This window comes from Dipodomys ordii, unplaced genomic scaffold (assembly GCF_000151885.1).
Source record: "Dipodomys ordii isolate 6190 unplaced genomic scaffold, Dord_2.0 Scaffold19, whole genome shotgun sequence".
In the NCBI taxonomy this organism is placed as follows: Eukaryota; Metazoa; Chordata; class Mammalia; order Rodentia; family Heteromyidae; genus Dipodomys; species Dipodomys ordii.
Window position 1 is genome coordinate 13,132,242 of NW_012267235.1, and position 26,832 is coordinate 13,159,073.

Here is a 26,832-nt window from a genome sequence, read left to right on the forward strand (position 1 = left end):
TTTTTGCGTATGTGGTGCTGAGGAATCGAACCCAGGGCCTCAGGCATGCAAGGCAAGCACTCTACCACTGAGCCACCTTCCCAGCCCTGGTGTGGGATTCTCTTTCAGCAGTAGGAGAGGTTGGGGGCACATTGCTGGCTCTGCAACTGGAGTGATACAACACAGCTCTTGAAGCTGAAGCTGAGTCTTGCTCACCAGACTGGTTCTGCTGCCTGGTTCTGGGCACCGTTCCTGGCTATATAGCTCCATGTCAAAGGGGAAATAAATCTGTGAAGTAGCCAGTTCTTTTCTTTTTTATGAGACAGTGTCTCACTGTGAGTAGCATGCATAATGTGCATTTCAAGGGCATGTGATGGCACCTGGCTCTAGCCAATGTATTTTTTGTGCTATGTATGCCATTACTGGGACTTGAACTGGAGGCCTGGGCATTGGCCTTCAGCTTTTTCATTCAAGGCTGGCCCTCCTGCACTTGAGCCATACCTCTACTTCTGGCATTTTTTTTTTTTTTGGTCCAGTTGTGGGGCCTGAACTCTGGGCCTGGGCGCTGTCCCTCAGCTCTTCAGCTCAAGGCTAGCGCTCTACCACTTGAGTCACAGCACCACTTCCGGCTTTTTTCTTTTTGCTTATGTGGTGCTGAGGAATCGAACCCAGGGCCTCAGGCATGCAAAGCACGCGCTCTACCACTGAGCCATCTTCCCAGCTCCCCTGGCATTTTTTTTTTTATTACTGAAGATAAGAGACACGTGAACTTTTCTACCTCAATGGCTTCAAACCTCAGTCTTCAGATTTCAGCCTCCTGAGTATCCAGGAATGCACATATGAGCCATTGATACCTGGTTTAGCCAAAGTGTGTGTGTGTGTGTGTGTGTGTGTGTGCGCGCGCGCGCAATCCTGGGGTCTGAACTCAGAGCCTGGGCACTGTCTCTGAGCTTGTGTGCTTGTGTACTTGACTAGCATTCTACCACTTGAGCCACAACTCCACTTCTGGCTTTTCTCTGGTTAATTGGAGATATGAGTCTCACAGATTTTACTTTCCAGGCTGGCTTTGAGCTGTGATGCTCAGATCTCAGCCTCCTGAGTAGCTAGGATTACAGGCATGATCCACTGGTGCCCAGCCTAACCAATGTATTTTTAGTAAATTCCTTTTGGCCTAAATTAGCCAGAACATTTTCTGTTGCTTACAGCTTAAATACTAACTAATCCCAGTGCAGTTAAAAACAAAAACAATATCCTCAAAGGCCTTGTTAACCATCCTGGTTCTTGAAGTAACCTTCTACCTGACTTCCTGATTTCCTGCACACTTCCCAAATGTTTTGCAGATGACAAATAATATTAATGGCAAGTCTATGAATTAATTGCTTCTGGCACAAATGTCTACCTCATTGTTCAGTCACAAACAATCCACAGAGAGGGGCAGGCTCCTGTGGTTGTGCAGCTGCTAGTCTGGGGAGCAGAAAGTGGGGCATCCTCATCATTAGATGCCCAACAGACATGGGGGCTGGCTGTCTAAGCAGACCTCTAATCTGTTTTGGGGAAGTCAGAAAAGGCTCTCTGAAGGAAGACATTCTGAGCTGGAACCTGCCAGATTAAGTATAAGTTAGGCAGGAGGTAAGGTAAAATGGGCACTGGTGGCTCTTACCTGTAATCCTAATACTCAGGAGGCTGAGATCTGAAGATTAGGATTTGAAGCCAGCCCACACAAGAAAGTCTGAGATTCTCATCTCCAATTAACCACCAAAAAGCTAGAAGTGGAGCAGTGGCTCAAGTGGTAGAGCACTAGCCTTGAGCAAGAAAGCTAAGGGAAAGCTTCTCTGCTTCTACTATCCTCGGATCTCAGCCTCCTGAGTAATTAGGATTACAGATGTGAGCTACCAAGACTGCTTGTTTTGTTTTTTTGAGAAGGCTTTTCTTATCTAGGCCAGACTGATCTCAAATTCCTGAGCATCCTTCATCAGCCTCAAGTCTTGGGATTACAGGCACACACTATCAGACCTAGATCAACATATCATTTTCTATACTTGTGGGACATGTGAAGACAGAAGTTCGGAAGGCAGTTGGACATATGTATTTGGTCTCAGGAAAGGGGTAGGAACTAGCGATCCGAGAGTTACTGGGGTAGCAGTGTTGTTGAAGGCTAGAAGAATGGTAAACACCATGCCAGGTACTTATGGTTCATAAACATAAAGAGAGCCTAGGAACAAGGCCAGCTGCTGAGGAAGGGCAGAGGAAAAAGAATTCATAAAGGAGACTGGGAAGTATCAATCAGATAGGTAAGAGAAAACCAAGAACACTGGTGATGTGGTCAAATATCATCCAAACAGCTGGACTCATCAACTGTGCTGAAACCAAAAATACAGTCCCAAGAAAAGTAGTAGGCATGAGTATGAAAGCTACAAGATCGCCGAGCACTGGTGGCTCATGCCTGTAATCCTAGATACTCAGGAGGCTGAGATCTGAGGATCACAGTTCAAAGCCAGTTCTGACAGGAAAGGCCGTGAGACTCTTATCTCCAATATACCACTCAGAAAATTGGAAGTGGTGCTGTGGCTCAAGTGGTAGAGCGCTAGCCTTGAGCTGAAGAGGTGAGAGACAATACCCAAACTCAGAGTTCAAGCCCCATGACCAACAAAAAAGAGAGAAAGAGAGAGTTATAAGATCAAGTAAGATGGTAATGGAGATGTCAAGTGGAGGGCATTAGCAACTGTGGCACAACCAAGTCAATGGGGGTAGAGGAGGTGCAGGAAGGAAAACCAGCCTAGTGGGATAAGAGAAGGCTGAGAGAGGGAGGTCAGGAAGAGGAGATTTAGAATTAGGTATCTGAGAAAATGGCTGCAATGGGGAGGAGAGGAGCCCTATGGTGAGACTTTTAAAAGAGGTTGGTGGTCAGAGGAGTCCACCCCACATCCCCCCAGCATGGAAGGAAAGGGAAGACAGTTGAGCCAATAGGAAGGCTTGGGGGAAAGTTATGGAGGGAGATGATAAGGACTTGTGCTCTGGAGGGAGACTATTGCCTGGGTTACAGGAGTCCTTAATCAGGCTAATATTTCCTGTTCATCCTCATCCCCTTCCTGACTCTGGCCTGACCCTCCTTGGAGCTGTAAGAGTAAAGGATCAAGTCATACCCTGGAAGCAGCTTGGAGCCTCTGGAGGTCTTTCTGCATGCCTGTATGCTAGGGCTGGAACTGGGGAAGGAGGAAGATCCTTGTGTGTTGGGTGGGGGTAGGGGCTCTGGGGGGGGAGGGGGTTGCATGGTATTAAGAGGCCAAGAACCTGGAGATGCTAGTTTAGGCTTTGTAAATAAGTTTAGGAGGTTGAGAAGTGTGGAAACAAGAGTTTCTGAGGAATACAGGAGTAGGGGGCAATGGAGGAGCAATGCCAAGGGCTGATGGGACGTCTGTTCAAGTTCCTCTCGTCCACAGGTCCCCATGCCTCTCCTCTTCTTGCTGGTCCTGCTGCCGAGCCTCCTACGCTCCCATCCCCTGTGCGATGTCTCCAAAGTGAGCAGTCAGCTGGAGGTGAACTGTGACAACAGGAAGCTGAAAGCCCTACCTGCCGACCTGCCAACAGACACAAGCATCCTCCATCTGGGCAAGAACCACCTGGATACCTTCTCCTTGGCATTGGTGGGGCATTTCACTCAGCTCACTGAGCTGTACCTAGATCACAGTGAGCTGTCCACCCTGCAGACTGATGGGACCACACTGCCACTGTTAAAGAAACTGGATCTCTCTCACAATAAGCTGCAAAGTCTCCCCACCCTGGGGCGTGTACTGCCTGCACTTACCAGCTTGGACGTCTCCTTCAACCAGCTCAATTCCTTGTCTCCTGATGTCCTGGATGGCCTCAGCCAACTCCAACATCTCTTCCTGCAGGATAACAACCTGGAGTCCTTGTCCTCTGGCCTCCTGATATCCACAACCAGACTGGAAAAGCTCAATCTGTCCAACAACAGACTCAAGGAGCTGCCTCTCGGGCTCCTGGAGAGGCTGGAGGAGCTTGACACCCTCTACCTTCAGGGGAACTGGCTCCGCACCATACCCAAGGGCTTCTTTGGGAATCTCGCCCTGCCTTTTGTTTTTCTCCATAGCAACTCCTGGTTCTGTGACTGTGAGATCCTCTATTTCCGACGCTGGCTGCAGGACAATGCCAACAATGTCTACTTATGGAAGGAGGGTGTGGACGTCAAGGCCATGACCCCCAACGTGGCAAGTGTACGATGTGCCAATTTGGGCGGCACACCCATCTATACCTACCCAGGGAAGGACTGCCCTGTCCCCGGTGACGGGGATGATACGATCTACGATGACTATGAGGATGTCTCTAGGAGTGGCCCCATCCATGCCACCAGGACTGTGGTCAAGTTCTCTACCTACGCCAAGGCCCACACAACCCACTGGGGCCTCTACTCGGAGTCGACTGCTGCTCCAGACAGAACAATGTTCTCTTTGCCTTCAACCCAAGAATCCACCGAGAAACTGAGCACATTCCCAGCTGGACGGCTGTCACAGTCCTCTGCCTTCCTGGTGACCATGGGACCTACTGCCTTCTCCAAAATTCTAGAACTTTCTACTGAATCCACCACGACCCCAGAACCCACTACCACCGCAACCACCCCAGAGTCTACCATCACCCCAATCACCCAGGAGCCCACCACCACCCCGACCACCCCAGAGCCTACCACCACCCCGACACCCCCAGAGCCCACCACCACACCGATCACCCTGGAGTCTACCACCACCCAGACCACCCCAGAGCCCACCACCCCAGAGCCCACCACCACCCCGACCCCCCCAGAGCCCACCACCACCCCGACCCCCCCAGAGCCCACCACCACCCCGACCCCCCCAGAGCCCACCACCACCCAGACCACCCTGGAGCCCACCACTACCACAACCACCCCAGAACCTACCTCAGTCCCAACTACCCCAGGTCCCACCACAACTCTGACCACTCCAAAACGATCCTTTCCCACAGAACTTACTTCATTCACTAATGCTGCAGAGCCCATCCACATAATCCACCTCCCAGAGCCCCGTTGGGTGGCAGCTCAAGGGAATTATGACAGCTCTAGGAAGGACCCTTTCCTCCCCGCTGATGCCTGCTGCCTCCTCTCCATGGTCTTCTACATCCTGGGTCTCTTCTGGCTCTCACTTGCCTCTGTGGTCCTCATCTGCCTGCTGACCTGGGTCTGGCATGTGAAACCACATGTTTTGGATCCTGACCTGGCCCCAGCCACACAGATTACACACGTGGAAATACAGAGGGGCAGACAGGTGGCGGTGCCCAGAGCCTGGCTGCTCTTCCTTCAAGGGGCACTCCCTACTTTCCGTTCCAGCCTCTTCCTGTGGGTACGGCCAAATGGCCGGATAGGTCCTCTGGTACCAGGACGGCGGCCCTCGGCCCTGAGTCAGGGTCGTGGTGAGGATCTGCTGGGCAGAGTGGGCATTAGGTATTCTGGTCATAGTCTCTAAAGGCCAGGGCTTTGGGGGACCTTGGGAAAAACTCTGATGGGTTCTCCTATTGGTGTCTGGCTAAGGCACACAGAGCCACAGGGAGGTCTTAATAATTATTTTTAAAACTCCAAAGCCCACTCTTCACAACTGGGCATATGAACCCAGACCCCATAAATTGGCAGGGTTAGTGTGACAATGGAGTTGGCAGGATTACAGAGCCACGATCCCTTTGCTGCGTGGGAGTGAAGGGAAGGTTACCAGGCCACATGACTACTGCCATCACTTTGGGAAAGAATTTAAGAAAGAGTAACTAACCCACAGGTATCCACATGTAGAAGACAATTTGGAAAGTGATTTGTAGAGGTGAGCACTGATTACTTCCAAGTGTCTTAAACTATATTTCTCCCCTCCCACCCCTGCTTAGCATTTTCTAGTTTCCACCATCATTGTATACTTCTTGTATAATAAAAATAATATACAAAATTAAACATTTGTTTTGATGAAGTGACTAAGAAACCTGTTATGATTTCTCAAGGTACCAGCTGGTCACTGGAGGCTCACACCTGTAATCCTAGCTACTTGGGAAGTTGAGACTGGATCAGTTTGAGGCCAGCCTGGACATAAAAAGGTTGGGAGATTCTTTTTGATTGAGGGCTGGGCTTGGTGGTGCATACCAGTTGTCCTACTTTTTATCAGGAAGCCTAAAGTAGGTAGATCATGGCCCTAACATATGCCAGGGTAGACAGCAAGACTCTACATGGAAAATGACCAGAGCAAAAAAAAAGGGGGGGCTGGAGGCATGATTCAGTGGCAGGCTGAGTTCAAGTTCAAACCCTAATCTGCCAAAATAATAGTAATAATAGCAACAACAATAAATCCGAAGTTCCAACTGCTCCTTAGTCCAAAATTCCCAACCAACTCCACACATAGGGCCCTTTCTCCTGCCTAGATGGCTCCTCTCCTGAAGGGCCCAAGCATGAGCTCTCTAACAGTCTGGAGAGTTAAGAAGCATTGCTAAGGCCTACCTGCTGGTAGCCTACAGTGCTAGTGAGAATAGTGGGTGCCTAGAGCCTCAGAACTGGGAACACAGCCCTGCTCACTGTACAGGGGGAGGTGTGGTCTACCAGTATCTCATCTAGGTCGATCAGAAGTCTCAGGTTTTGTTTTTTTTTTAAACCATTAAAGCCAAAACACAGGTAAATGGGTTCCTTTACTCCTGATTCTGCCATTTGCTAGCCACATCCGTGAGGCCTTCAAGCCTCAGCCCAAGCCAGGACTTGGGGCCAGAAAATGGGAGTGAAGACTGCCATCTTTCTGAGATCCCTTCCTCTAGGTGGCTCTGGAAGGGTCTTCTTAATCTGAGACCCTGACCGAATTTCTGTCCTACATTGAATGCTTCTCCAGGTAGAGGACATCTTTTTTTTGTGGGGGTGGGGTGGGGAGGAGGGGGTCCGGTCGTGGGGACTGAATTCTGGGCCTGGGCACTGTCCCTCAGCTCTTCAGCTCAAGGCTAGCGCTCTACCACTTGAGCCACAGCGCCACTTCGGCTTTTTTTTCCTGCTTATGTGGTGCTGAGGAATTGAACCCAGGGCCTCATGCATGCAAGGCAAGCACTCTACCACTGAGCCACCTTCCCAGCCTGACATTTTTATTATTATTATTCTGGTTGGTTGTGGGGCCTGAACGCTGTCCCTCAACTCTTCAGCTTAAGGCTAGTGCCCTACCACTTGAGCCACAGCGCCACTTCTGACTTTTTCTGCTTATGTGGTACTGAGGAATCAAACCCAGGGCCTCATGCATGCAAGGCAAGCGCTCTACCACTGAGCCACCTTCCCAGCCCCCTAGAGGATACTCTTGAACTCAGCAATCAAGGACTTGTAGACACTGATTCCCTTTATCAGTCCGGCTTCATCTCCCATCTGTGCATGAACCACTGTAGTAAACACCTCACAAATCACTGCCTCCAGCAATGTTCCCTCTCTGAGCTTTCGCCCTCATTCTTTCCAATTTTCTACCTCTGTCCACCTTATCAACCTGTCCAACTGCCACTGTGTGCAAGTTTCTCCTCCTGTACTAGGCTGAGAGCAAGACCCATCGCCACCCCCTCTCCCACATCCCCACAACTCCAGTTGTTTCTCTTAACGATAAGGTCCAGGCTTGATGTGTCTCAAAGTAGCCATGGCAGGGTATGGTGTGAGGCAGGGCTGGATGTCAGTGGCTCACACCTGTGATCCTAGCTACTCAGGAGACTGAGATCTGAAGATCACAGTTCAAAGCTAGTTTGGGCAGAAAGTCTGGGAAACTCTTACAACCAGTTAAAAGTGGAAAGTGGAGGCGTAGCTGAAGTAGTAGAGTGCCAACCTAGAGTAAATAAGGCAGACAGTACCTGGTCCTTGAGCTCAAGCCCCAGTACTGGTACCAAAAAAATAAGTAAATAAAAGAAGCAGAAACAGGGGCATGAAGAGTCCGAGTTCTACTTCTTGCGGAGTCTTGTCAGGCTCTGCCAAGGGGAAAAGCTCTCACCTGCTGCCTGCCTGTCCTCTGGACTGGCAGGCAGCCCTCAGGCTGCCAGTACTCCTTTTGGAGTGACCTTGCCATTCCCCTTTAGGGGCTAAGACGTTTGTCAGCTCCTTGAGGGGAGAGCCTGGGGAATCCACTTTTCAAGATGTGGATAGGGCAGTCACAGCCCAAGTCTTCCTTCCCTCAATCCTGGAATCTGGCTCTGGGGCCCGCCTCACCCCCAGCCCCACCCGTGTGGCTCCTGCCTACAAGCCTGACTCAGCCTCTTTATCCCTTTATCCCCTCCCTCTTAAGGCTGCAAAGACGGTCACTCAATCCCAGAGGCTTTTCTGGGGACTGTGTCAGATGATTTGTGTGCTGGCTGCATTCTTGGGCAAGTGGCTTGGGGGTAGCACGGGGCCTGGAGTTTTCAGCTCTGCCCTGTCAGCTGTTGGAGCATGACTGATTTACATAGCATTTTCATAAAACCAGCAGGTGCTTTTTCTTTAATCATTTTTTTCTTAAAATCTCCAGTTCCTGTTTTCCAGGGACATCAGCTTCTTTGTCCAGTCTCCTCCCCGCCCTGAACTCCCACAACTGTCCGAGATTTGAGGGCGGTGTCACCAATTCAATTTATTAATTAGGTCTTCAGTGAGTGGGAGGAGAGGCCAGATTCTCCCACCGTGGACTCTCTTGACCATCCAGATAGCTTCTGTTCTCTCTCAACTCAGTTCTACCTTGGTTTCCCCACTGAGAAGCAAGATCTGCTTTCCTGTGTGCCCTGAGATATACCCAAAAAGGAACTAGAAATCCTCAGGGAGTTTCCCAGCTTCCCCCAAGAAACAACCAGGGACACAGTGATCATAGAATCAGGCCAAGCAGGGCAAGCTGTAACAGAGAGTAGAACAGATTGAAGTCCTTTACCGCAAAGGAGAGAACCACACTGGAGGGGAAATAAATAGAGGGGCTGGGGGCAGCAGAGACCAGGCCCCCTGGAGCAGTGGTGATTGGAAGCTCCAGCACACTGGCTCCAGGACCTCTGCCACCTCAGCCACTGAGGAAGAGACGCTTGTAGGCCTTGTTCATCTGTTCCAAGAAGATGAAGGTGAGGACAGTGTGGGGGCCCAGGCGGGCATAATATGGTGTGAAGCCCTTCCACAGGCTGAAGAAACCCTCATAGCGGATGACCTTCATCAGCACATCCTAGACAGACAGGCAGGCAGGGTGCTGGGGCTAGGACTTGGTTTTTAGGACTCCATCTCTTTACCCGGTTACCCTCAGAGCCCTCCCAGGGCATGGGACCCTCCACCCCAAGCTCCCTCTGCCCTGTTTCCTCACCAGCCCATTCTTGTATTCTGGCTTCCCGTCAATCATTCTCATATTCTGGATCCTGCAGGAGAGGACGAAGGGGCATGAGAAACCAAAAGCCCTCCTATTCCACTCCAGGCCCAGGCCTGAACACTCACCGGGTCTTGACAATGTCCACAGGCATGGAGGCGGCAGTAGTGACAAGGCCGCTGATCATGCTTGCACAGAAGTGACACAGGATATTGTCGGAGAAGTAGCCTGTGGGGGAGAAGTGTTGGGGGAGGGGTGATATTCAGCTCAGAAGGTGATATTCAGCTCAGCAGTAACCCAGGGCAGACTGGGAGCTGAGGGCCAGTTTGGGGTCTTACCTGAGTCCAACAAGAACTGCTTGGATTGGGAGTACGAGGCAAGCTGGGCAGCATTGACAACAACAGCCCGAGCCATGGTAGGGATGCAACCCTGGGAGTGAGCAAATGGAAGAGTAAAAAATGTCAAAGACATGACCACACATCCCCCAAGTCCCCACTCCCTTCACTCACCCGCCACAGTGTGGGGACTCCCTCTTCCCGGGCAATTCGAATCAGGGCATTAAACACATTTTTGTAGCCACGACGCTGGTCAGCTGGAAGCCTGGTGTTGGGGCAGGAAGAGACCAAGATCAGGTCAGCCCACAAATAGCAAAGACAGAGAGGCCTGAACAGACAAATGCTCTGTTCTAGGCGTGAGATGGAAACAATGCCAACAACAACAAAACAAACTGGTCCTTTCATTTTTAGATTGCAGAAATGGGGTTGGGGTTAGGCTCAGACCTGGAACTCACCGGCCATCAGCAGTCATGCGGATAAGAGCTACCTCAGCTGGTGTTCCCACAAATGCACCAGTTGCACCTGCAGTCATGCCAATCAGGGCCTTCAGCAGAAAGCCAGGGGGTGTACCATCTGCCCCAGTCAGGCGCTCAAACAGCACAGTATAGATGCCGAGGCGGGTAGTGGTGTAGGTGGCCTGGCGAAGCAGGCCAGCTGACAACCTGGAAAGCAAAGGGATCAATATGTCAGGGCCAAGGTCTGGACTTGCTGACAACACACCACATACCCTCCCTCCCAACCTGAGGCTCCAGTACCCAGTGTAAATGCCCTTCAGACCCTCAGCCTTCAGGATGCTGGTGAGGGCATGGAAACTGGTTTTGTATTCTCGAGTTTTGGCGCCTTCTCCACTCAGCTGCATCCGGTTCTTCACCAAGTCCAAGGGTTGCACAAAAACTGTAGCTCCCATCCTGGGGGAAGAAAGGATTAGAGCAAGAGGTCAGTTGTTTCAGATCTACTCATGCCTGCTTAAGCCAGGCAGCAAGAAGTTACAAAGGTCAGGGCCTGCTGGTGTACATGTGTGTAAGAGTGTGGGCAGCAAGAGAAATATGCCTGAGAGGTATAGCTGTCCAATAGGGTCCATGCAATGAAAGTGCTTTGGGCAGTTCCACGAAGGTCAAGCGGTGAACAGGAACCACCGAGCGGGTGGAGGGAGCATCCATGGCCTGGGACCCTGAAGTTACTATTTAATGAATCGTTTAATGACATGGAATCTCAGCGAGCTAGCTAGTCCCAAACACCCCAGCCGGCCAAGCAGAGTCAAACAGGTGGACTGGAAAACTCAGGTGTTTAGCCTGGTGAGGGTCGTGCAATAAAACCTGAATGCAGCCCAATAAGGACTTGCAATGGGAGAAAAGATCCTGGCTGCCCATCAAAGCTCCTGCAATACGACTGGAGATCAACTGAACCCAGTGCAGGCTCAGTTCACTGAAAAACATTCCGAGATGAAGCGGGGCCCGGGTGCTAGCGCCAGTCCCTTCCTCCTCCTTTCCCACCCTTGGGGCCTGAGCTTACCCGGCCAGGCCCCCAAACAGGAACTTGACGGACTTAGGGGAGGTACGGGGCTTCCCGTCCACCCCGCGGATCCCGGCATTCGCCGTCGCCGCCATCGCCACTCAAAGGTCCCCGGCTTCGGGTCCCGTACGCGCGCGGCCCCGCTCGCGCCCAAGGTGACACCGAGCGCGCCACAGAGCGAGGGCGCGCGCGCGCGAGCCCCTCCGGCATTCAGGTCCAGCCCCGGCTGGAAGCTGGTGCTGGCGCAGGCGCGCAGCGCAAAGGCGCCTGGGAATGGGCGTGGCCGAGGGTGGAGCTTGAAGGGTGTATGAGGGAAGGGGTGTGGCCGATTTAGAAAGCAGAAGTGTGGGCGCAGTTTTTACCGAATAGGAATCGCGGGAAAATAGTTTGTTTGAAAGTCTCGCGAGAGCCAGTGAGTCAGACTAGCTGGACTTAGGAAGTCTCTCGCGATAAAGGCCACAAGCTTTCCGATGCAGGGGAGGGGCGCGTGGGAGGAGGGCCAAGCACTCTCGCGATATTTGGAGGGACGGCGGCGGCTAGACGGAGGATCAGAGGTTTGTAAACAGGGCAGCTCCAGAATCTCGGGCAATAAAAGGAAACGATTAGGTTGTCTTCTGGGTACTGGTGCTCCCTTCACTTTACAGGCTCTCCTTCCATCCCTCACATGTCTTTTAACCGGCCTTTCAGGACCGGAAGTCCTTCGTCTTGAGCATCCAGTGTTGGAAGCGGCCTGACTTTACCGGAAACCCTTTTCCCGGGGATAGGAAGACGACCCACCTGGCCGGAAGTCATTCCTCCTTGTGCTTTCCTCCCCCCGCCCCCTCTCGGAAGTTTCTGTCACCTGTGTTTGCCTCCGATCCTTTTCTGTTTTATTTCCATACTAGAAAGAACCCACTTACCTAAGTCTCCTTCCCAGTTCCACTAAACGAATTGGATATCTCCCTCCCCGAGTCGGGGCTCCTCCCCCGGCGCCCCCATGTAGGTGAGAATGGGGCCCTAGGGGTGGTTACCCCTAGGATCCTGAAGGAGGGTCCGAGAGCTCTGTTTCTGCTCCTGCTATCAGGACGCGACCTCCCCAGCCCTTCTCCTCTTGCTGTCATGCACTCTGCAGCCTTCCCGCTTCCTGTGGTTGTGGCCACTGTGCTGTGGGGAGCATCCCCCATCAGGGGGCTCATTCGAGCGACCTCAGAACACAATGCCGGCATGGACTTTGCAGACCTCCCGGCATTATTTGGAGCTGCCTTGAGCCAAGAGGGACTCCAGGGGTTCCTTGTGGAGGCTCACCCAGAAAATGCCTGCAGTCCTATTGCCCCACCACCCCCAGCCCCGGTCAATGGGTCAGTCTTTATTGCACTGCTTCGAAGATTCGACTGCAACTTTGACCTCAAGGTTGCTGAATGTGGAGTGGGAGCTGGGAATTTGAGGGCAAACAATAGGACCAGGCATGAAGAGAAAGGGTTCACGATGGCTCTTTGTTCCCTGCCTTGTCCCCTTAGGTCCTAAATGCACAGAAAGCTGGATATGGCGCAGCAGTGGTACACAATGTAAATTCCAACGAACTTCTCAACATGGTGTGGAATAGTGGTAAGTTGGAGGTCTGGTCAGCTGGGTTTTCAGTAGCATTTAGATCTGGAGCTAGTGGGAGGTTTGAAGGCTTACAGACCTTTGTGTGGAATGGATAAAAAGTGCCAAATGCCAGGTCCCCAAAGGATGAGTAAGTTGAGATCCCATGTAATGTCCTGATCCCTGCAGAGGAAATCCAGCAGCAGATCTGGATCCCATCTGTCTTTATTGGAGAAAGAAGTGCTGAGTACTTGCGTGCCCTCTTTGTCTACGAGAAGGGGTAGGATATGTGCTTCCATACCTCTCTTCAATTCTGTGCCAACCTGGCAGCCTCACTGCCCCCCCCAATGGGTCTTAGATCAATCCTCCCATAACTCTTGCCCTCCTTCCCACTTCCGTTTTCATAAATGAGTCTTGTCCAGAGCCAGTTGCCTTTTCTTGCCTTCCTTGAGACTGGTCTTCCTTTCTTCAGGGCTCGGGTACTTCTGGTTCCAGACAATAGCTTCCCTCTTGGCTATTACCTCATTCCTTTCACTGGGATAGTAGGACTGCTGGTTTTGGCCATGGGAACAGTAATGGTGAGTGGCTCTGTGCATCTGGAGAGCTGGGGCTAAGGTTGGACTGGATCTGAGAATGGGGGTATATGGGAAGGGGAGGGTGTACTGAATTTTTCTGTTTTGTTCTCTAAGCCTGGAATATCCAATTCCCCCTTCTCCCAGATAGTTCGTTGTATCCAACACCGGAAACGGCTTCAACGGAATCGGCTTACCAAAGAGCAATTGAAACAGATTCCTACCCATGACTATCAAAAGGGTAAGGGTACAGGAAGGAAGATCACTGCTTATCTAGTTCTGAAGGAGCTTGAGCCCAAGCAGTTAAGGGGTACAAAGATGGCAGAGGGGAGTGGCGCTGTGGTTCAAGTGGTAGAGTGCTCGCCTTGAGCTGAAGAGCACAGGGACAGCACCCAAGCCTAGAGTTCAAGCCCCATGACCGACCCCCCCCCAAAAAAAAAAGATGGCAGAGATGCCATCTTTTTTTTTTCCTCCACAAATACAAAGAGGATATGAGAGCAGGTAGACAGAAGCCAATTATGACCAAGGAAAGTAGTTCGAGGGCTAGGCCTTGTGTATAAATAAGGTAGAGAGCAGAAGGATGGAAGGCATGTGGAACATTCTAAGAAACCAGTGAAGGACAGGGTCTTTTGGCTCCACAGCCTCCGATGTCCATATAAGGCTATATCAGGAGCCCTGCCCCTGCATTTCCGCTCCTCCCACTGATCTCCACCCTCCCTTCCCCCAAAACCCACTTCCCTTCTTACCTCTGCTTTGCTTGTCCCCTTCTGCCCCATTGTTCAGTGTCCTGCCCTGGCCTTGTCCTACTTCCCTGCCTGGTCATCTTAGTTCTTCCATAAGTCTACCAGAGTAGGTTCTTAAGCCACCCTGGTTCAGAATGGTTCAATGAAGGAAGAGATTCCTTTCTTCTGTAGGAGACCAGTATGATGTTTGTGCCATCTGCTTGGATGAATATGAAGATGGGGACAAGCTGCGTGTACTCCCCTGTGCTCATGGTGGGTGAGACATTCATTGATTGTACTTGTGCCCCCACCCCACCAGTTGCCACCAGCCTGGTGCTTCACACATTCTTCTCCACAGCCTATCACAGCCGCTGTGTGGACCCCTGGCTTACTCAAACCCGGAAGACTTGCCCCATCTGCAAGCAGCCAGTTCATCGGGGCCCTGGGGATGAGGAGCAGGAGGAAGAAAATCAAGGCCATGAGGAGGGTGATGAGGAAGGGGAGCCAAGGGACCACCCTGCCTCAGAGCGAACCCCACTCCTGGGCTCCAGTCCCACTCTCCCTGCCTCCTTTGGCTCTCTAGCCCCAGCGCCTTTGGTTTTTCCTGGGCCATCAACAGAACCCCCACCTTCTCCTTCTTTCTCCTCTCCCTCATCTGCCATTCTAGCCTAAACTCTCACACTTAGCACTTCTTTCCTACACTGGCCATGTTCCTCGAGTCTGCTATGTTAGGGATTAGGGTAAATTTCCATCCCCAAGTTTCTTACCCAGCCCCGTCATTTTAAGGCAGTTGGGGTAAGGGGGCAAGGAACTGGGTCCTCACCTGGGTTAATAAAGTTGTTTTTCTGGATTAAGAAAAGGTCATTTTCACACAGGAGTATGGAAGGGATAAGGGAGTCCTGGGGACAGCCCAGCAACATTTGCTATGTGTGACTCAGAAAAGGGAGCCCCGCCCACACATAAAGATGACTCAACTTGCCCTGCCTTGCCCACAGGCTTGGATCCAGGCTCTGGGTGGCTCTATTGCATTATCTACCTAGGACTAGGTGCCTTGGCCAAACATGCTTGAGTTAGATGCTTTTTTAGTCATGATGAGGACATGGTGACCAGTTTTTTTAAAAAAGACATTAGGACCTTTGGTCTGGATATGGAGACAAACTACCTAGATGAGTGCTTCAACCCCAAACAGGAACTAAGGCAGACTGCAGTGCCTATTATGACACCCAAATTCAAACCACACAGCACCTTATTAGTAGAATCCTTTTTTATTCAGAAAAAAAAAAACCAAAAAGTTTTCCAACCACACACAGGAGGGGGATGGGTAGGGGGGGAAATCTGTCCATCCAGCCCCTGCCCCCAGCCCATGTGGTTTTGGCAGCAATAAGGGATATTGGGTAATGGCCCAAAAATAAAAATGGTATATGTGTGTGTATGGGAAGGGAGGGGGGTGCAAAAGCTGTGGGGAGTGGTGGGGGGGGAAGAGGATGGACGAGGTCAGTACTGGGAACGCCGAAGGTGGGAGGCCATTTCATAACATTTCTTGTTGATCAAACCGCCATGGACACCTTCTTTGCCCATCAGCAGGACTAGCGCTATAGAGAAAAGAGAAAGGAAGCTAGGACCCAGGTGTCACAATTCAACCCCCTGCCAGCTGTTCAGCAGCTGTCCAGCCCTGGGGGCTGTAACCTAACCTCATGGCCCCCCTTCCCCCCACAGGCAGGCTGTCATTCATCCTGCAACAATAGGGCTTTTCAAAAAGAAAATCAAGCTTAAAGATTGGAGTGGAACAAGCTAAAATTCAAGGGTCAAAGGCTCACAGACAATTCATGCTAGGAATGGCTGTAGAGGAACCGACCACCTCCCAAGTTAAAAAAAAAAAAAAAAGCTCAGCCCAGAATTAAATGACCTAGAATCTGAGGAATCTACCAGTTCCAAGACAATAGCAATGGTAGAGTGCTTCCTAGCATGTTTGAAGCCCTGTGCTCAATTCCTCAGTACCACATAACCAGAAAAACGGAAGTAGAGCTATGGCTCAAGTGGTGGAGTACCTAGCCTTGAGCAAAAGCAAAAAGCAGCTCAGAGACAGTGTCTAGGCCAAGTTCAAGCCCCAAGACTGCCCCCCCAAAGGCTCACAAAATTAAGGGACTTTTAAGACATAATGCTGTGCAATATTTGTGCATGTGCCAATCCTGAGGCTTGAATTCAGGGCCTGGGCGCTGTCCCTTAGCTTTTTTGCTCAAGGCTAGCACTCTACCACTTGAACTACAGCTCCACTTTGACTTTCTTCTGATTAATTGGAAACAAAGAACTTCATGGACTTTCTTGTCCAGGTCTGGGTTTGAACTGTGATCCTCAGATCTCGCCTTCCTGAACAGTTAGGATTACAGGCAAAAGCCACCAGCAGTACCCACCTGCAGTTTCTTTACTAGATTATAAGACGAAGGACTATGAGCTGAAGGAACTACCTAAGGTTCTAGCATCTAGCAAACAGAATGGAAGTAGAATGCTGTTCTGATCCTCTTCATACTAGGGGGAACTCAGAAGACTGCAAGGAAGTATTATAGAAATCTCCAACCTTAGAGGGGTGAGACTCAGAAACTCACTCTTGGCAGTCATGGTGACAGTGACATTGAAGGTAGGGGCTCCGCCAGTACTCTTGGTACGAAGATCCATGGTGAATTCTCCGTCTTGTAGCAGTGAATCCCGGATCACAGAACATTTCTGGCCCCCAAGTGTCAGCCCATTCACAAAAAAACTTGACCGGTCTTTGCCAACCAGGACACCAACTTCAGCTGGCTGGAAGAGTAATCATTTATCCATGAGGTCAATGCACCAAGAATGTTTTAAGAACCCACCTCCTTCAAAGGATACCAACTTCAACTAGCTAAAAGAGGGATTAGTCCATCAAGGTTCCCCCCTTGTTCTCCTGCCTTTCTACTTCTCTGGGAGCTAGAAACCTGGGAGGGGTGGGGGAAAGTGGGGTAGTGGGGCAAGGGCTTCTACATTTCAGGGTAATTTGAGGAACATACTGTAAAAGCTTAGAAAATGGGACCAGAGAGGGATGGGTAACATTGCCCTGGAGGTTTTTAGTTGTTGGAATTTTAACAGGAAAAGCAAAACGAGGTAATTTGTGAGGCTCAATATCAGTAAGGAGAGGTGCAAAACCTTTGGATGCTCAGAACTCTCCTTCAGGAAAAGCAGAAGCGGAGAGGGGAAGGGAGGGGGCGGGTGAGGCAGGAGAAGCAACTTTGCCCTTATTTGGTCAAAGGTTCTGCAGGAGTTGCTAGGGGCCTGGACGCCTGGGTCTCCAAGTAACAGTACAGTTTGGTCCAGGTATCTGTGTCTCTAGATGAAGAAGACGACCTCTGGGGGCTTTCTCCGTTAAAGTTGGAAAAGTTTTTTTTTTGGGGGGGGACTGAGGGTGGGTACACACCAGGTGAGCCAGTTCTCCATTAGTTACCCCCAAGGAACCCTTCTCCCCTCCCCCCCTTACACCCTAAGCCCCCATATCCGGTACCCTCCCGCCCGGAAATCCCCTTCCCCCCCATTTGAACTTCCGCTCCCCCTCCCCACTTCCGGGCAGTGTGGCCTGGATAGGTGGTGAAGACTGAAGCAATCATGCCCCATGCCTTCACTCTCCCCTCTCAGAACTTCTCACAAAGTTCCCCCCGCAGCAGGCCTCGCCGGATGGCGGGAAGGGAGGGTGAGGGGACTTCCGGGAGTGGACTTGCAGGAATGCTGGAAGCCAACGAGTTTTGTGTGTGTCTGTGTGTGTGCGCGCGCGCGCGCGGCGGCCTCGCCTTCCCTAACGGAGCTGGGAGGGGCAAGGAGCCCACGGACTACCGGCGAGAGCCTCAGGCCACGCGTCTGGGGCTCCCGCACGCTGAGGGAGGAACAATGGTGGATGGGAGCGAGCTGGCGGCCCGGGAGACCCACGGGCCCCCAAATCCCTCTTCTCAATCACAACCCCCAGTTACCACTGCGGCGCGTGCCCGCCCTCCCGGGAGGAGGCGGAAGTGGGCCGCCGCCGGGCGCCGTGCCCCTCCCCGCGTGTGCCCCGGATGTAACGCCCCGTCGCAGAAGGGGTGGCAGGCGGGATGGGCGCCGCCACCCGGGGCGTGGGACTGGGGGGGGGGGCCGAAAAGAAGCCGCTCACATGCAGCCGCCTTCCGCGCCGCGCTCGGGGCAGGAGCCGGGCCACGACCTCCGGGGCCCTCGCTCAGGCCGCGCCCGCCCCCACTCGTCCCTCCCCCCGGGGGGGGGTCCGCGCCCGGCCGGGGCCGCCGCCCGCGCCAGCCTCGCCGTACCGTGATGTTGACGAAGGTTTTCTCAGGGACGGCGGCCCAGACGGAGGGCGAGTCCTTGTAGCCTACGATGGCCGCGTCCTGACAGGTCCCGTCCGCCATGAGGTTGTCGATGTAGGCGTTCCACCCGGACATGGCGCTGCTCGTGGGGCTGTTCTAGGCGCTGCTTCAAGGGGGCCGCAGGCTGGGCTCGGGCTGCTCGGGCTGGCGGGCGGGGGGGAGGCCGGGAGCTCTGGGCACGCGCTGCCGTCCGGACCGCGGCTCTGCTCGCTGTGCAGCAGCCCTCGCACCGCCACTTCCTGCTCCTCCCCCCCCCACCACTAGATTTTTATTTGCAATGGGCGGTAGGGGCGGGGCCTGCTCCCCACTCCTTCCCTCCCCCACCCCGGCTGCCCAGAAAGCGAACTTTTTGCAAATGCAATTTTAAAAATCCCTCCCCCCCCTCTTGCAAAATGTGCAGAGTTCGATGGAAAGCTATGTAAAAGAGCTCGCGTGGTGGTGGAGGAGGGGGGCCGGATCGAAGGTTTGGGGCTCACCTCACTTCGTATAGGGAATACAAGCCACACTTGGTGGTACAGGAAGAGAAGCAGCCGGAGGAAGGAATGAGAAAGGAGGAAGAAACTAGCAAGATGCAAATTGAACAAGGAGCAAATCTGAGAGTTCGGGGAACCCAGGGTTAAACGGAACGACTCCTCCTCCCCCCCACCTCCGCCGGAGGGAAGGAACGGCGGGCGGCGGCGCGTGCGCCCGCGCCTGCGCCGGGACCCGGAGGGACGGCGCGTGGGGCGGTTGGGGCCGGCGGCCGGCTGCGCGGGAGCGCGCGGCGCCGGGTGGATCTGGACTTTTCCTGGGATGGAAGGCGGGCCTGGGACACATCTCTCCCGCCTAGAGGGAGAGGCAGGGGCGCCGGCGTGTGCCGCCGCACTTTTTTTTTTACTGTTACTTATTTAAACAATAAAGGAGAATTTGGAGGAAAACAAAATAAAAAGGACACCATTATCCGGTCCTTTGCAGACCTAATGGTACCCACAGGACACCTGGCCCCGGGTGTGTCCCCGAGACGAACAGATCGGCTCATTGGAGCTCATCCCTACTCCTCTCTAGATGGGCTACGACCCAGGGCCTCGCCCCACGGCCCGGCCCCATCCGTCCTGGGGCCAGCGCGCGGGTCACCGGCCTTGCCCCTAGGCTCTCTTTGCAGAGGTCACTGGGCTGCGGGGCTCGCAGGGCGTGACGGGCGGAACTAATTTTTCGAGGCGGAAGAATAAAAAGTGACCAGGTTGGCAACTTTTTCAAAAAGAGGAAAGTCCCGTCTACTTCGTACCCATTCGGTTTTTCTCTCCCCCCCCCCATTCCTCCCCCCGGTCAAGCTTCTGTTAAATACTTGTGTGTGATCGGTTCGCTCGCAGCCCAGCTTTGGAGGCGAGAGGCGGCGACCGCAGGCTCGGGCGGCTGCGTTGGGTGAACCGATCACCCCTTGAGTTCTTTGCAGAGGGGCTTGGCCGCTTCCGGTCCCTCGGGGGAGGGGCGCCGGTTGGAGGAGGGCCGTGGAGATACCGGGGTGGGGGGGGCAAGGGGGTGCGCCCGGGTGGAGGGAAGGGTGCCGGGGTTCCGCAGCGCCTTCGGGGGAAGACTGGCAACTCCAGTGCTCCTGCGAGTCCGCCAGCGTTCTTCCTGTCCACCCCAGCCCCTGGCCCCGACGCCCCCCGAACCCGGGTTCCTCGACAGCCGCGAGATTGAGTCACTGGCTGATTTGGGTGGGGCTGCGCCCGGGCACGTGGCGGCGCTCCCCACCCTCCATCTCTTGACCTCTGGTCTGCACCCCAGGCTGGAAAAACCCCGAAGGGAGCGGCCCTGAGATAAGGGGGGGGGAGGGCTGAGACAGGAGAGTGGAGGACAGGTGGGGACCCTGGGGCAGGGAGACTGACCGCGGGAATGGGAAGGGCGGGGCAGCGTCCTGGGCACTGGGGTGAGTCACCCAGTGCGGGCTGCACGGGCGCCGGCGGGAGGGGCCTCGGAGCCGGGATGAGGATCCGAGATCTCCCGTCGGCTGGCCCAGATTGCAGCGGAACGAGGGACAAGACACACACACACATACACACACACCCTGCCCCCGGCCCGCCAGGGCGGAGAGAGCTGCGGGAGGGCAGCACCCCACTTCCTGCAGGGCGGCGGGCGGGCCGCGGGGTCGGCCTCCGCCACTACACTCACAAAAGGCCGCCCCTCCTCCCGTCCGTTCATTGATCCTCACTCCCAGTCTAACAACACTCCTCGATGGGCGGGGGTCGCGAGCCGAAGCGCCCGCCACCGGGGCGGGGGGCAGAAGGGTGGTGATCCGCGGGCTCCACGCGGGGCGACAAGTAGCTGCCCCAAGCGCTCCGGGCCGGGCGCAGCGCCCGCTCCCGGCGCCGTCTAAATCCGTCTCCTGCCCCCCTCCCTCCGCTAGCCTCGTCACTGCCTGCGAGGAGTAGGAAGGGTGGGGTGGGGTGAGGCCGAGGGGGCTGGTATGAGGACCCTGAGAGGTGAGACCCTCCTGCTTCTGGGGGGGGGAGGGTTCGATTTGAGATCTCACCTAGCCCCACGTCCCAGGTCCCTACCCCCCCCCCCCACGGAGGGAGGGCAGAGCTGAGCAAGTGTGGATGTCAGTCCTGCAGCCCCTCTTGCAGGCCCCCTCCCCAGCCCTGTAGGGATCAGGTTACTTCTGGCCTTTCCTAAAGGGCACTAGTTCCTCTTTAACCTTTGCAAAAGGGGAATATAATCCTGGGGAGGGAGAGACCCTCAACCTCAAGCCCTCCCCACTGCTCCTTCCAAGGGATGGAATTCAAAGTATGGCCTCCCCCCCCTTTAAAAAAATTAAGAAAAGAAAGTGTTTGAGGAAGTATACATTAGCCTTTGGGAAGGGGGCAGGTGCCCGAGGCCAAATGCTTCTGCTTTAGGCTGTAGTGGGCACTTGGTTGCCAGCCCAGGGGGGAGGGGGGAGGACTGAGCGAAGAGGCGGGGCTGGCCGGGGGACTGGGTGGCTTGGGGATAAATGCCCAGCCTGAGAGGGGGTGGGCTGACACTGTCCCAGCTGCCACCAAGAAGCAGAGTTCCAGGGAAGACATCCCAAGTCTGGTGAGACTTCCAACCACAGAGCATGCAGGTGTGGGTGGTGCTGACTTGGAGAAAATAAGGGAAATTTTCAGCTTTTATTTCCTCCTAGTATTGGGGATGCTTGAGAAAGATTGGCATTGCTGGAGCAAAGCAGGATGGACCATTTACTGGGAGTACCCAAGGATGAAGGGAAAGGAAGCTTGGGAACAGAGAATGGAGAAAGTTAGAGTTGGAGAACTTAGGGCCCAGGAGGATTTTAGATCAGGACCCTGAGAACCAGGTGATTTAATGGCTAGGAAACCTTGTCCAACAGACTGCATGACCAGGAAGGATAAGTTGTGTGTTAGTGGCTCATGCCTATAACCCTAGCTTCTCAGGACGCTGTGAGATTCCAGGATCATGGTTCGAAGTCAGCTTGGTAGGGAAAGTCCATGAGACTCTCATCTCCAATAAATTACAAAAGAAAGAAAAGCCGGAAGTGGCTTGTGGCTCAAGTGGTAGAATGCTAGCCTTGAGCAAAAGAAGCTCAGGGACAGCAGCAGGCCCAGAGTTCAAGCCCCAGGACTGGAGAAAGAAAAGAAAGAGAGAAACCAATACAGAGAGAGAAGGAGAGGAAGAAAGGAAAGAAGAAGGAATAGTGCAGCAGCTTTTGGAGAGTTGGAGGTTCTCAGAGTGGTGTGGGACCCCAGGAGTGATAAAGCAGAGACCTAGGAGTTCTTGGGACTCCGGGTGGAATAGGAGCCATTCTGAGTGGGGGAGGGGCTGGGCCTGCCTCTTGGTCTGTGACCTTTTTATAAGTTATATTTAGCTTCAGCACCTGCCTTCTTGGAGTGGCAAATCCTTTGCTCTTAAAGGGCAAGGGATTTCTAGTTCCTTAAGGGATCAACTGTCACACTAACTCACACCTCTTGTGGTATAGCCATGGCCATGCAGAAAATCTTTGCTCGGGAAATCCTGGACTCCAGGGGAAACCCCACAGTGGAGGTGGACCTGCATACAGCCAAGGGTAACTGGCTCATTGACTTGGTTTCCCTTAGAAGACCCCACCCCACTTGGCCTTTGTCTCCCAATTCTGTGCCTTGCCTTACCCTTCTGGGGTTTTCCTTCCCAGGCCTTCCCTGTTTAACTGGGCTCCAAAACTGAGGAAGACGTGTGTGTGTGTGTGTGTGTGTGTGTGTGTGTGTGTTCTTCCTTTTGTGTGTGTGTGTGTGTGTTCTTTCTTTTTCTGTCTTCTTCTTCCCTCCCTCCACAGTCTTCAGTCCCTGGGCCTACAGAGGAGACCCTAGCACTTGGGAGAATGCTCTCTGACCTTTCCATTCCTCCTGTCCCAGGACGATTCCGAGCTGCGGTGCCCAGTGGAGCTTCCACGGGTATATATGAAGCTCTGGAACTAAGAGATGGAGACAAAGCACGCTACCTGGGGAAAGGTGAGCAAAAGCTAATGAAGAGAAAATTGTGTGGGTGGTTTCAGGACATGAGCTCACAGGGGTAGAGGACTGGATCTCAAAGCCTATGGCAGAGGCCTGTTCCACTTGGAATTGAACCCCCTTCTCTGGCTTCTAGGAGTGTTGAAGGCTGTGGAACACATCAACAAGACTCTGGGTCCGGCTCTGCTGGAAAAAGTAAGTTGGAGGGGCCAGCTCCCCTTTTCTCCTCTTCCCCCATGAAACCACCCTCTCTCCCAAGTATTTTCACTTGTCCTTTCTCCTCTTACACATGCCCTGACTCTGGAGAGAAATCTGACCTCTGCCCTTCTCTCTTCAAACCTGTCTTTCCAGAAACTAAGTGTTGTGGATCAAGAAAAAGTCGACAAGTTTATGATTGAGCTGGATGGGACAGAGAATAAGTGTAAGCAAAGGGCCAGAGCTTGGGGAAGGAGTATAGCACAGGAGGAGGGGTCGAGAGAAACCACAGAGGCTGAGATCTGGCTGAGGTTATTTTTGTGTCCCACATCCTTGGGCACATCATCGCTGGATGGCTTTTTATTCATTCCACAGGCATTTCCTGATGCCTGTCCTCTGCCAGGCAGCCACTTGGCTGTGGACACAGATGTGAAACTGACACTTTCATTCTCCTGAGGGGAGAAGAGGGCTCTGAGGTCTGCTGCAAGGCTGGGGAGGGAAAGATAAAATAAAATGTTGGTGCTCCATGCCTTGGAGCTTTGGCTTCCTCCTAACTTAATGTACAAGGAAAGAATTTAATGCCTTGCAAGAGAAGATCTTACTCTTTTCTTCCCAATTGCCTCCTTCCAGCCAAGTTTGGGGCCAATGCTATCCTGGGCGTGTCCTTGGCCGTGTGTAAGGCTGGAGCCGCTGAGAAGGGGGTCCCACTGTACCGGCATATTGCAGACCTTGCGGGGAACCCCAACCTTGTACTCCCAGTGCCGGTAAGTATGGTCATCCCTTCCAGATCCCCAGTGGAAAATGTACCTTTTGGAATTTAACCAGCTCCAAATGAGCAGTTTCCTGAAATCAAACCTCTCTTGCTGAGCTGCAGCCCCTCCCTCTTTCCCACAATCCACACCATCCACTTAGCCTGGCTGTGTAACTCAGTACCTTCATTAAGTAATTCTTTTTTCTTTCCTTTTCTTTTCTTGGTACCAGTCCTGAAACTTCAACTCAGGGCCTGGACGCTGTTCCTGAGCTTTTGTGCTCAAGGCCAACACTCTACCACTTGAGCCACAGCTCCACTTCTGGCTGGCTTATTTTTGTTGTTGTTGGGGTGATCATGGGGCTTGAACCCTGGGCCTGGACACTGTCCTTCAGCTCTTCAGCTCAAGGCGAGTGCTCTACTACTTGAACCACAGTGCCATTTCTGGTTTTCTAGTGGTTAATTGGAGATAAGAGTCTCACGGACTTTCCTGCCCAGGCTAGCTTTAAACCTCAATCTTCAGATCTTAGCCTCCTAAGTAGCTAAGATTACAGGTATGAGCCACCAATACCTTGCTCACCTTTGGCTTTATGTTGTTGTTAGTGGTGGTCGTGGGGCCTGAACTCTGGGCCTCACCTCTTCAGCTCAAGGCCCTACCACTTGAGCCACAGCACCACTTCTGGCTTTTTCTGCTAAGCTGGTGCTGAGGAATTGAACCCAGGGCCTCATGCACGTGAGGCAAGCACTACCCACTGAGCCAACTTCCCAGCCCCTCACTTCTGGCTTTTTGATGGTTAATTGGAAATAAGAGTCCCACAAACTTTCCTGCCCAAGCTAGTTTTGAACCCCAATCCTCAGATCTCAGTCTCCTGAATAGTTAGGATTACAGACATGAGCCATCAGCACTTCCTCTTAAGTTACTTATTTGTTTGTTCATTGAGCCAGTACTGGGGTTTGAACTCAGTCAGAGCCTGGGAGTTTTGCTCAAAGATGACACTCTTACCAGTTCTGGCTTTTAGGTGGTTAACTGGAGATAAAGGAATCTAATGGACTTTACTACCCTGGCTGGCTTCAGACTGTGATCCTCAGATCCTCCTGAGTAGCTAGGATTTCAGGCTAGGATTTCGTTATTTTTATTATTATTATTACTATTATTATTTTGTTGGTTGTAGGGTTTGAACTCTGGGCTTGGGCGCTGTCCCTGTGCTCTGCAGCTCAAGGCAAGCGCTCTACCGCTTGAGCCACAGTGCCATCTGGTTGTCTAGTGGTTTATTGGAGATAAGAGTCACATGGACTTTCCTGCCGGCTGGCTTTTAACTGTGATCCTCAGATCTTAGCCTCCTGAGTAGCTAGGATTACAGGCATGAGCCACTGGTGCCTAGCTTAATTATTTTTTTTCTCTTTCATTTTAATTCTTTTCAATTCATTTGATTCATTTTAGCTCATTTCATTTTTTGATCACTAAATAAATTCTAGACTCTAGACTCACTCCATCCTTAATTCTCCAAATCAGATTGACAGCTCTTCACAGCAAAAAAAATCCTTACATGTCTCTGTATCTTCCTTAGTCCTTATTAAACCAATGCCCTCTTAATGGAAACTCTTTGAGTTTAATCTCAGTAATGTTATCATGTATTGTTACTAGGAAGATGTGTAAGAACATAGACTCTAAAGATAACAGCTGACCCTGTATACTTACTACTTGTGTGATTTGAGGCTCCCTGAGCCTGTTTCCTTAGTAAAGAAAGTGGAATAATAATATCAAGTGAATAGAGGTTTTGGGGTGTTTTTTGTTTATTTTTGCTGATCCAGGGGCTTGAACTCTGGGCCTGGATGCTGACCCTGAGCTCCTTTGCAGAAGCCCAACCTCCAGTTCCTTTTTTCTTTTTCTTTTCTTTTTTTTTTGCCAGTCCTGGGGCTTGAACTCAAGGCCTGGGCACTGTCCCTGAGCTTCTTTTGCTCAAGGCTAGCACTCTACCACTTGAGCCACAGCATCACTTCCGGCTTTTTCTGTGTATGTGGTACTGAGGAATTGAACCTAGGGCTTGGTGCATGCTAGGCAAGCACTCTACCACTAAGCCACATTCCCAGCCATTCCTCTCTTCTTGACCTCTCACACTTTGGCCCAATGTCTGAATACCCTCTCCCTGTCTCAGGCCTTCAATGTGATCAATGGGGGCTCCCATGCTGGAAACAAGCTGGCCATGCAGGAGTTCATGATTCTGCCAGTGGGAGCCAGCTCCTTCAAGGAAGCCATGCGTATTGGTGCCGAGGTTTACCACCACCTCAAGGGGGTCATCAAGGCCAAGTATGGGAAGGACGCTACCAATGTGGGGGACGAGGGCGGCTTTGCACCCAACATCCTGGAGAACAATGAGGGTCAGTGCTGAGCACCCTGGGGCACCAGACCCCCCCTGGGTAGCCACGGGTGTTGGGCAGGAGTGGCTGCACACATGTGTGGGTTCTCAAGTCTCAGGTCTTTTCCTGTTCCTCTCCCAGCTCTGGAGCTTCTGAAGACGGCCATCCAGGCAGCTGGTTATCCAGACAAGGTGGTGATTGGAATGGATGTTGCAGCATCTGAATTCTATCGCAATGGGAAGTACGATCTTGACTTCAAGTCCCCTGATGATCCTGCCCGGCACATTACTGGGGAGAAGCTTGGGGAGCTGTACAAGAGCTTCATCAAGAACTATCCTGGTGAGGCTGGGAATGTGGCTGAGTGATAAGCCCTGGGTTCGATTCCTCAGCACCACACATAGAGAAAAAGCCAGAAGTAGCACTGTGGCTCAAGTGGTAGAGTGCTAGCTTTGAGCAAAAGAAGCTCGGGGGGGCTGGGAAGGTGGCTCAGTGGTAGAGTGCTTGCCTTGCATGCATGAAGCCCTGGGTTTGATTCCTTAGCACCACATAAGCAAAAAGAAAAAAGCTGGAAGTGGCGCTGTAGCTCAAGTGGTAGAGCGCTAGCCTTGAGCTGAAGAGCTGAGGGATAGCACCCAGGCCCAGAGTTCAGGCCCCACAACCGGCCCCCCCCCCCAAAAAAAGAAGCTCAGGGACAGTGCCTAGGCCCTGAGTTC

At 52.7% G+C, this 26,832-nt stretch overlaps 5 protein-coding genes across 6 annotated transcripts in view; 3 read left to right on the forward strand and 2 right to left on the reverse strand.

Annotated features, from left to right (window-relative positions):
* Positions 1-3,425: 3,425 nt before the first annotated feature.
* Gp1ba (glycoprotein Ib (platelet), alpha polypeptide) lies at positions 3,426-5,471 on the forward strand. The gene has a single exon (XM_013013134.1). The coding sequence runs from the start codon at positions 3,426-3,428 to the stop codon at positions 5,469-5,471; it is 2,046 nt and encodes a 681-aa protein (XP_012868588.1).
* Positions 5,472-8,559: 3,088 nt separating this feature from the next.
* Slc25a11 (solute carrier family 25 (mitochondrial carrier; oxoglutarate carrier), member 11) lies at positions 8,560-12,112 on the reverse strand. Of its 2 annotated transcripts, none has more exons than XM_013013372.1 (8): positions 11,138-11,362; positions 10,381-10,533; positions 10,081-10,287; positions 9,800-9,890; positions 9,629-9,719; positions 9,419-9,518; positions 9,291-9,342; positions 8,560-9,155 (listed from the first exon to the last, which is right to left on the reverse strand). In XM_013013372.1, exons 1-8 carry the CDS (start codon positions 11,230-11,232, stop codon positions 9,000-9,002), a joined length of 945 nt encoding a protein of 314 aa, XP_012868826.1. In that variant the 5' UTR covers positions 11,233-11,362; the 3' UTR covers positions 8,560-8,999. The 2 variants fall into 2 exon arrangements, with proteins under 2 accessions (XP_012868826.1, XP_012868827.1); XM_013013373.1 differs by lacking the exon at positions 11,138-11,362 and adding an exon at positions 12,037-12,112 and having other exon boundaries at positions 8,566-9,155.
* Rnf167 (ring finger protein 167) lies at positions 12,049-14,872 on the forward strand. Its single transcript, XM_013013371.1, has 7 exons — positions 12,049-12,526; positions 12,634-12,721; positions 12,890-12,980; positions 13,173-13,278; positions 13,420-13,513; positions 14,187-14,267; positions 14,353-14,872. The coding sequence occupies exons 1-7, from the start codon at positions 12,236-12,238 to the stop codon at positions 14,664-14,666; spliced, it is 1,065 nt and encodes a 354-aa protein (XP_012868825.1). The 5' UTR covers positions 12,049-12,235; the 3' UTR covers positions 14,667-14,872.
* Positions 14,873-15,240: 368 nt separating this feature from the next.
* Pfn1 (profilin 1) lies at positions 15,241-18,597 on the reverse strand. The gene is made up of 3 exons (XM_013013421.1): positions 18,302-18,597; positions 16,598-16,790; positions 15,241-15,586 (listed from the first exon to the last, which is right to left on the reverse strand). The coding sequence occupies exons 1-3, from the start codon at positions 18,431-18,433 to the stop codon at positions 15,489-15,491; spliced, it is 423 nt and encodes a 140-aa protein (XP_012868875.1). The 5' UTR covers positions 18,434-18,597; the 3' UTR covers positions 15,241-15,488.
* A 2,177-nt stretch (positions 18,598-20,774) lies between these two features.
* The window catches only part of Eno3 (enolase 3 (beta, muscle)), a 9,148-nt gene continuing 3,090 nt past the window's right edge, over positions 20,775-26,832 (forward strand). Inside the window, exons 1-8 of the mRNA XM_013013135.1 lie at positions 20,775-20,820; positions 22,311-22,397; positions 22,723-22,818; positions 22,955-23,013; positions 23,170-23,239; positions 23,644-23,777; positions 25,918-26,140; positions 26,261-26,458. Of these exons, the coding sequence (XP_012868589.1) occupies positions 20,805-20,820; positions 22,311-22,397; positions 22,723-22,818; positions 22,955-23,013; positions 23,170-23,239; positions 23,644-23,777; positions 25,918-26,140; positions 26,261-26,458 (883 nt within the window). The 5' untranslated portion in view covers positions 20,775-20,804. The remainder of the gene's footprint in view (positions 20,821-22,310; positions 22,398-22,722; positions 22,819-22,954; positions 23,014-23,169; positions 23,240-23,643; positions 23,778-25,917; positions 26,141-26,260; positions 26,459-26,832) is intronic.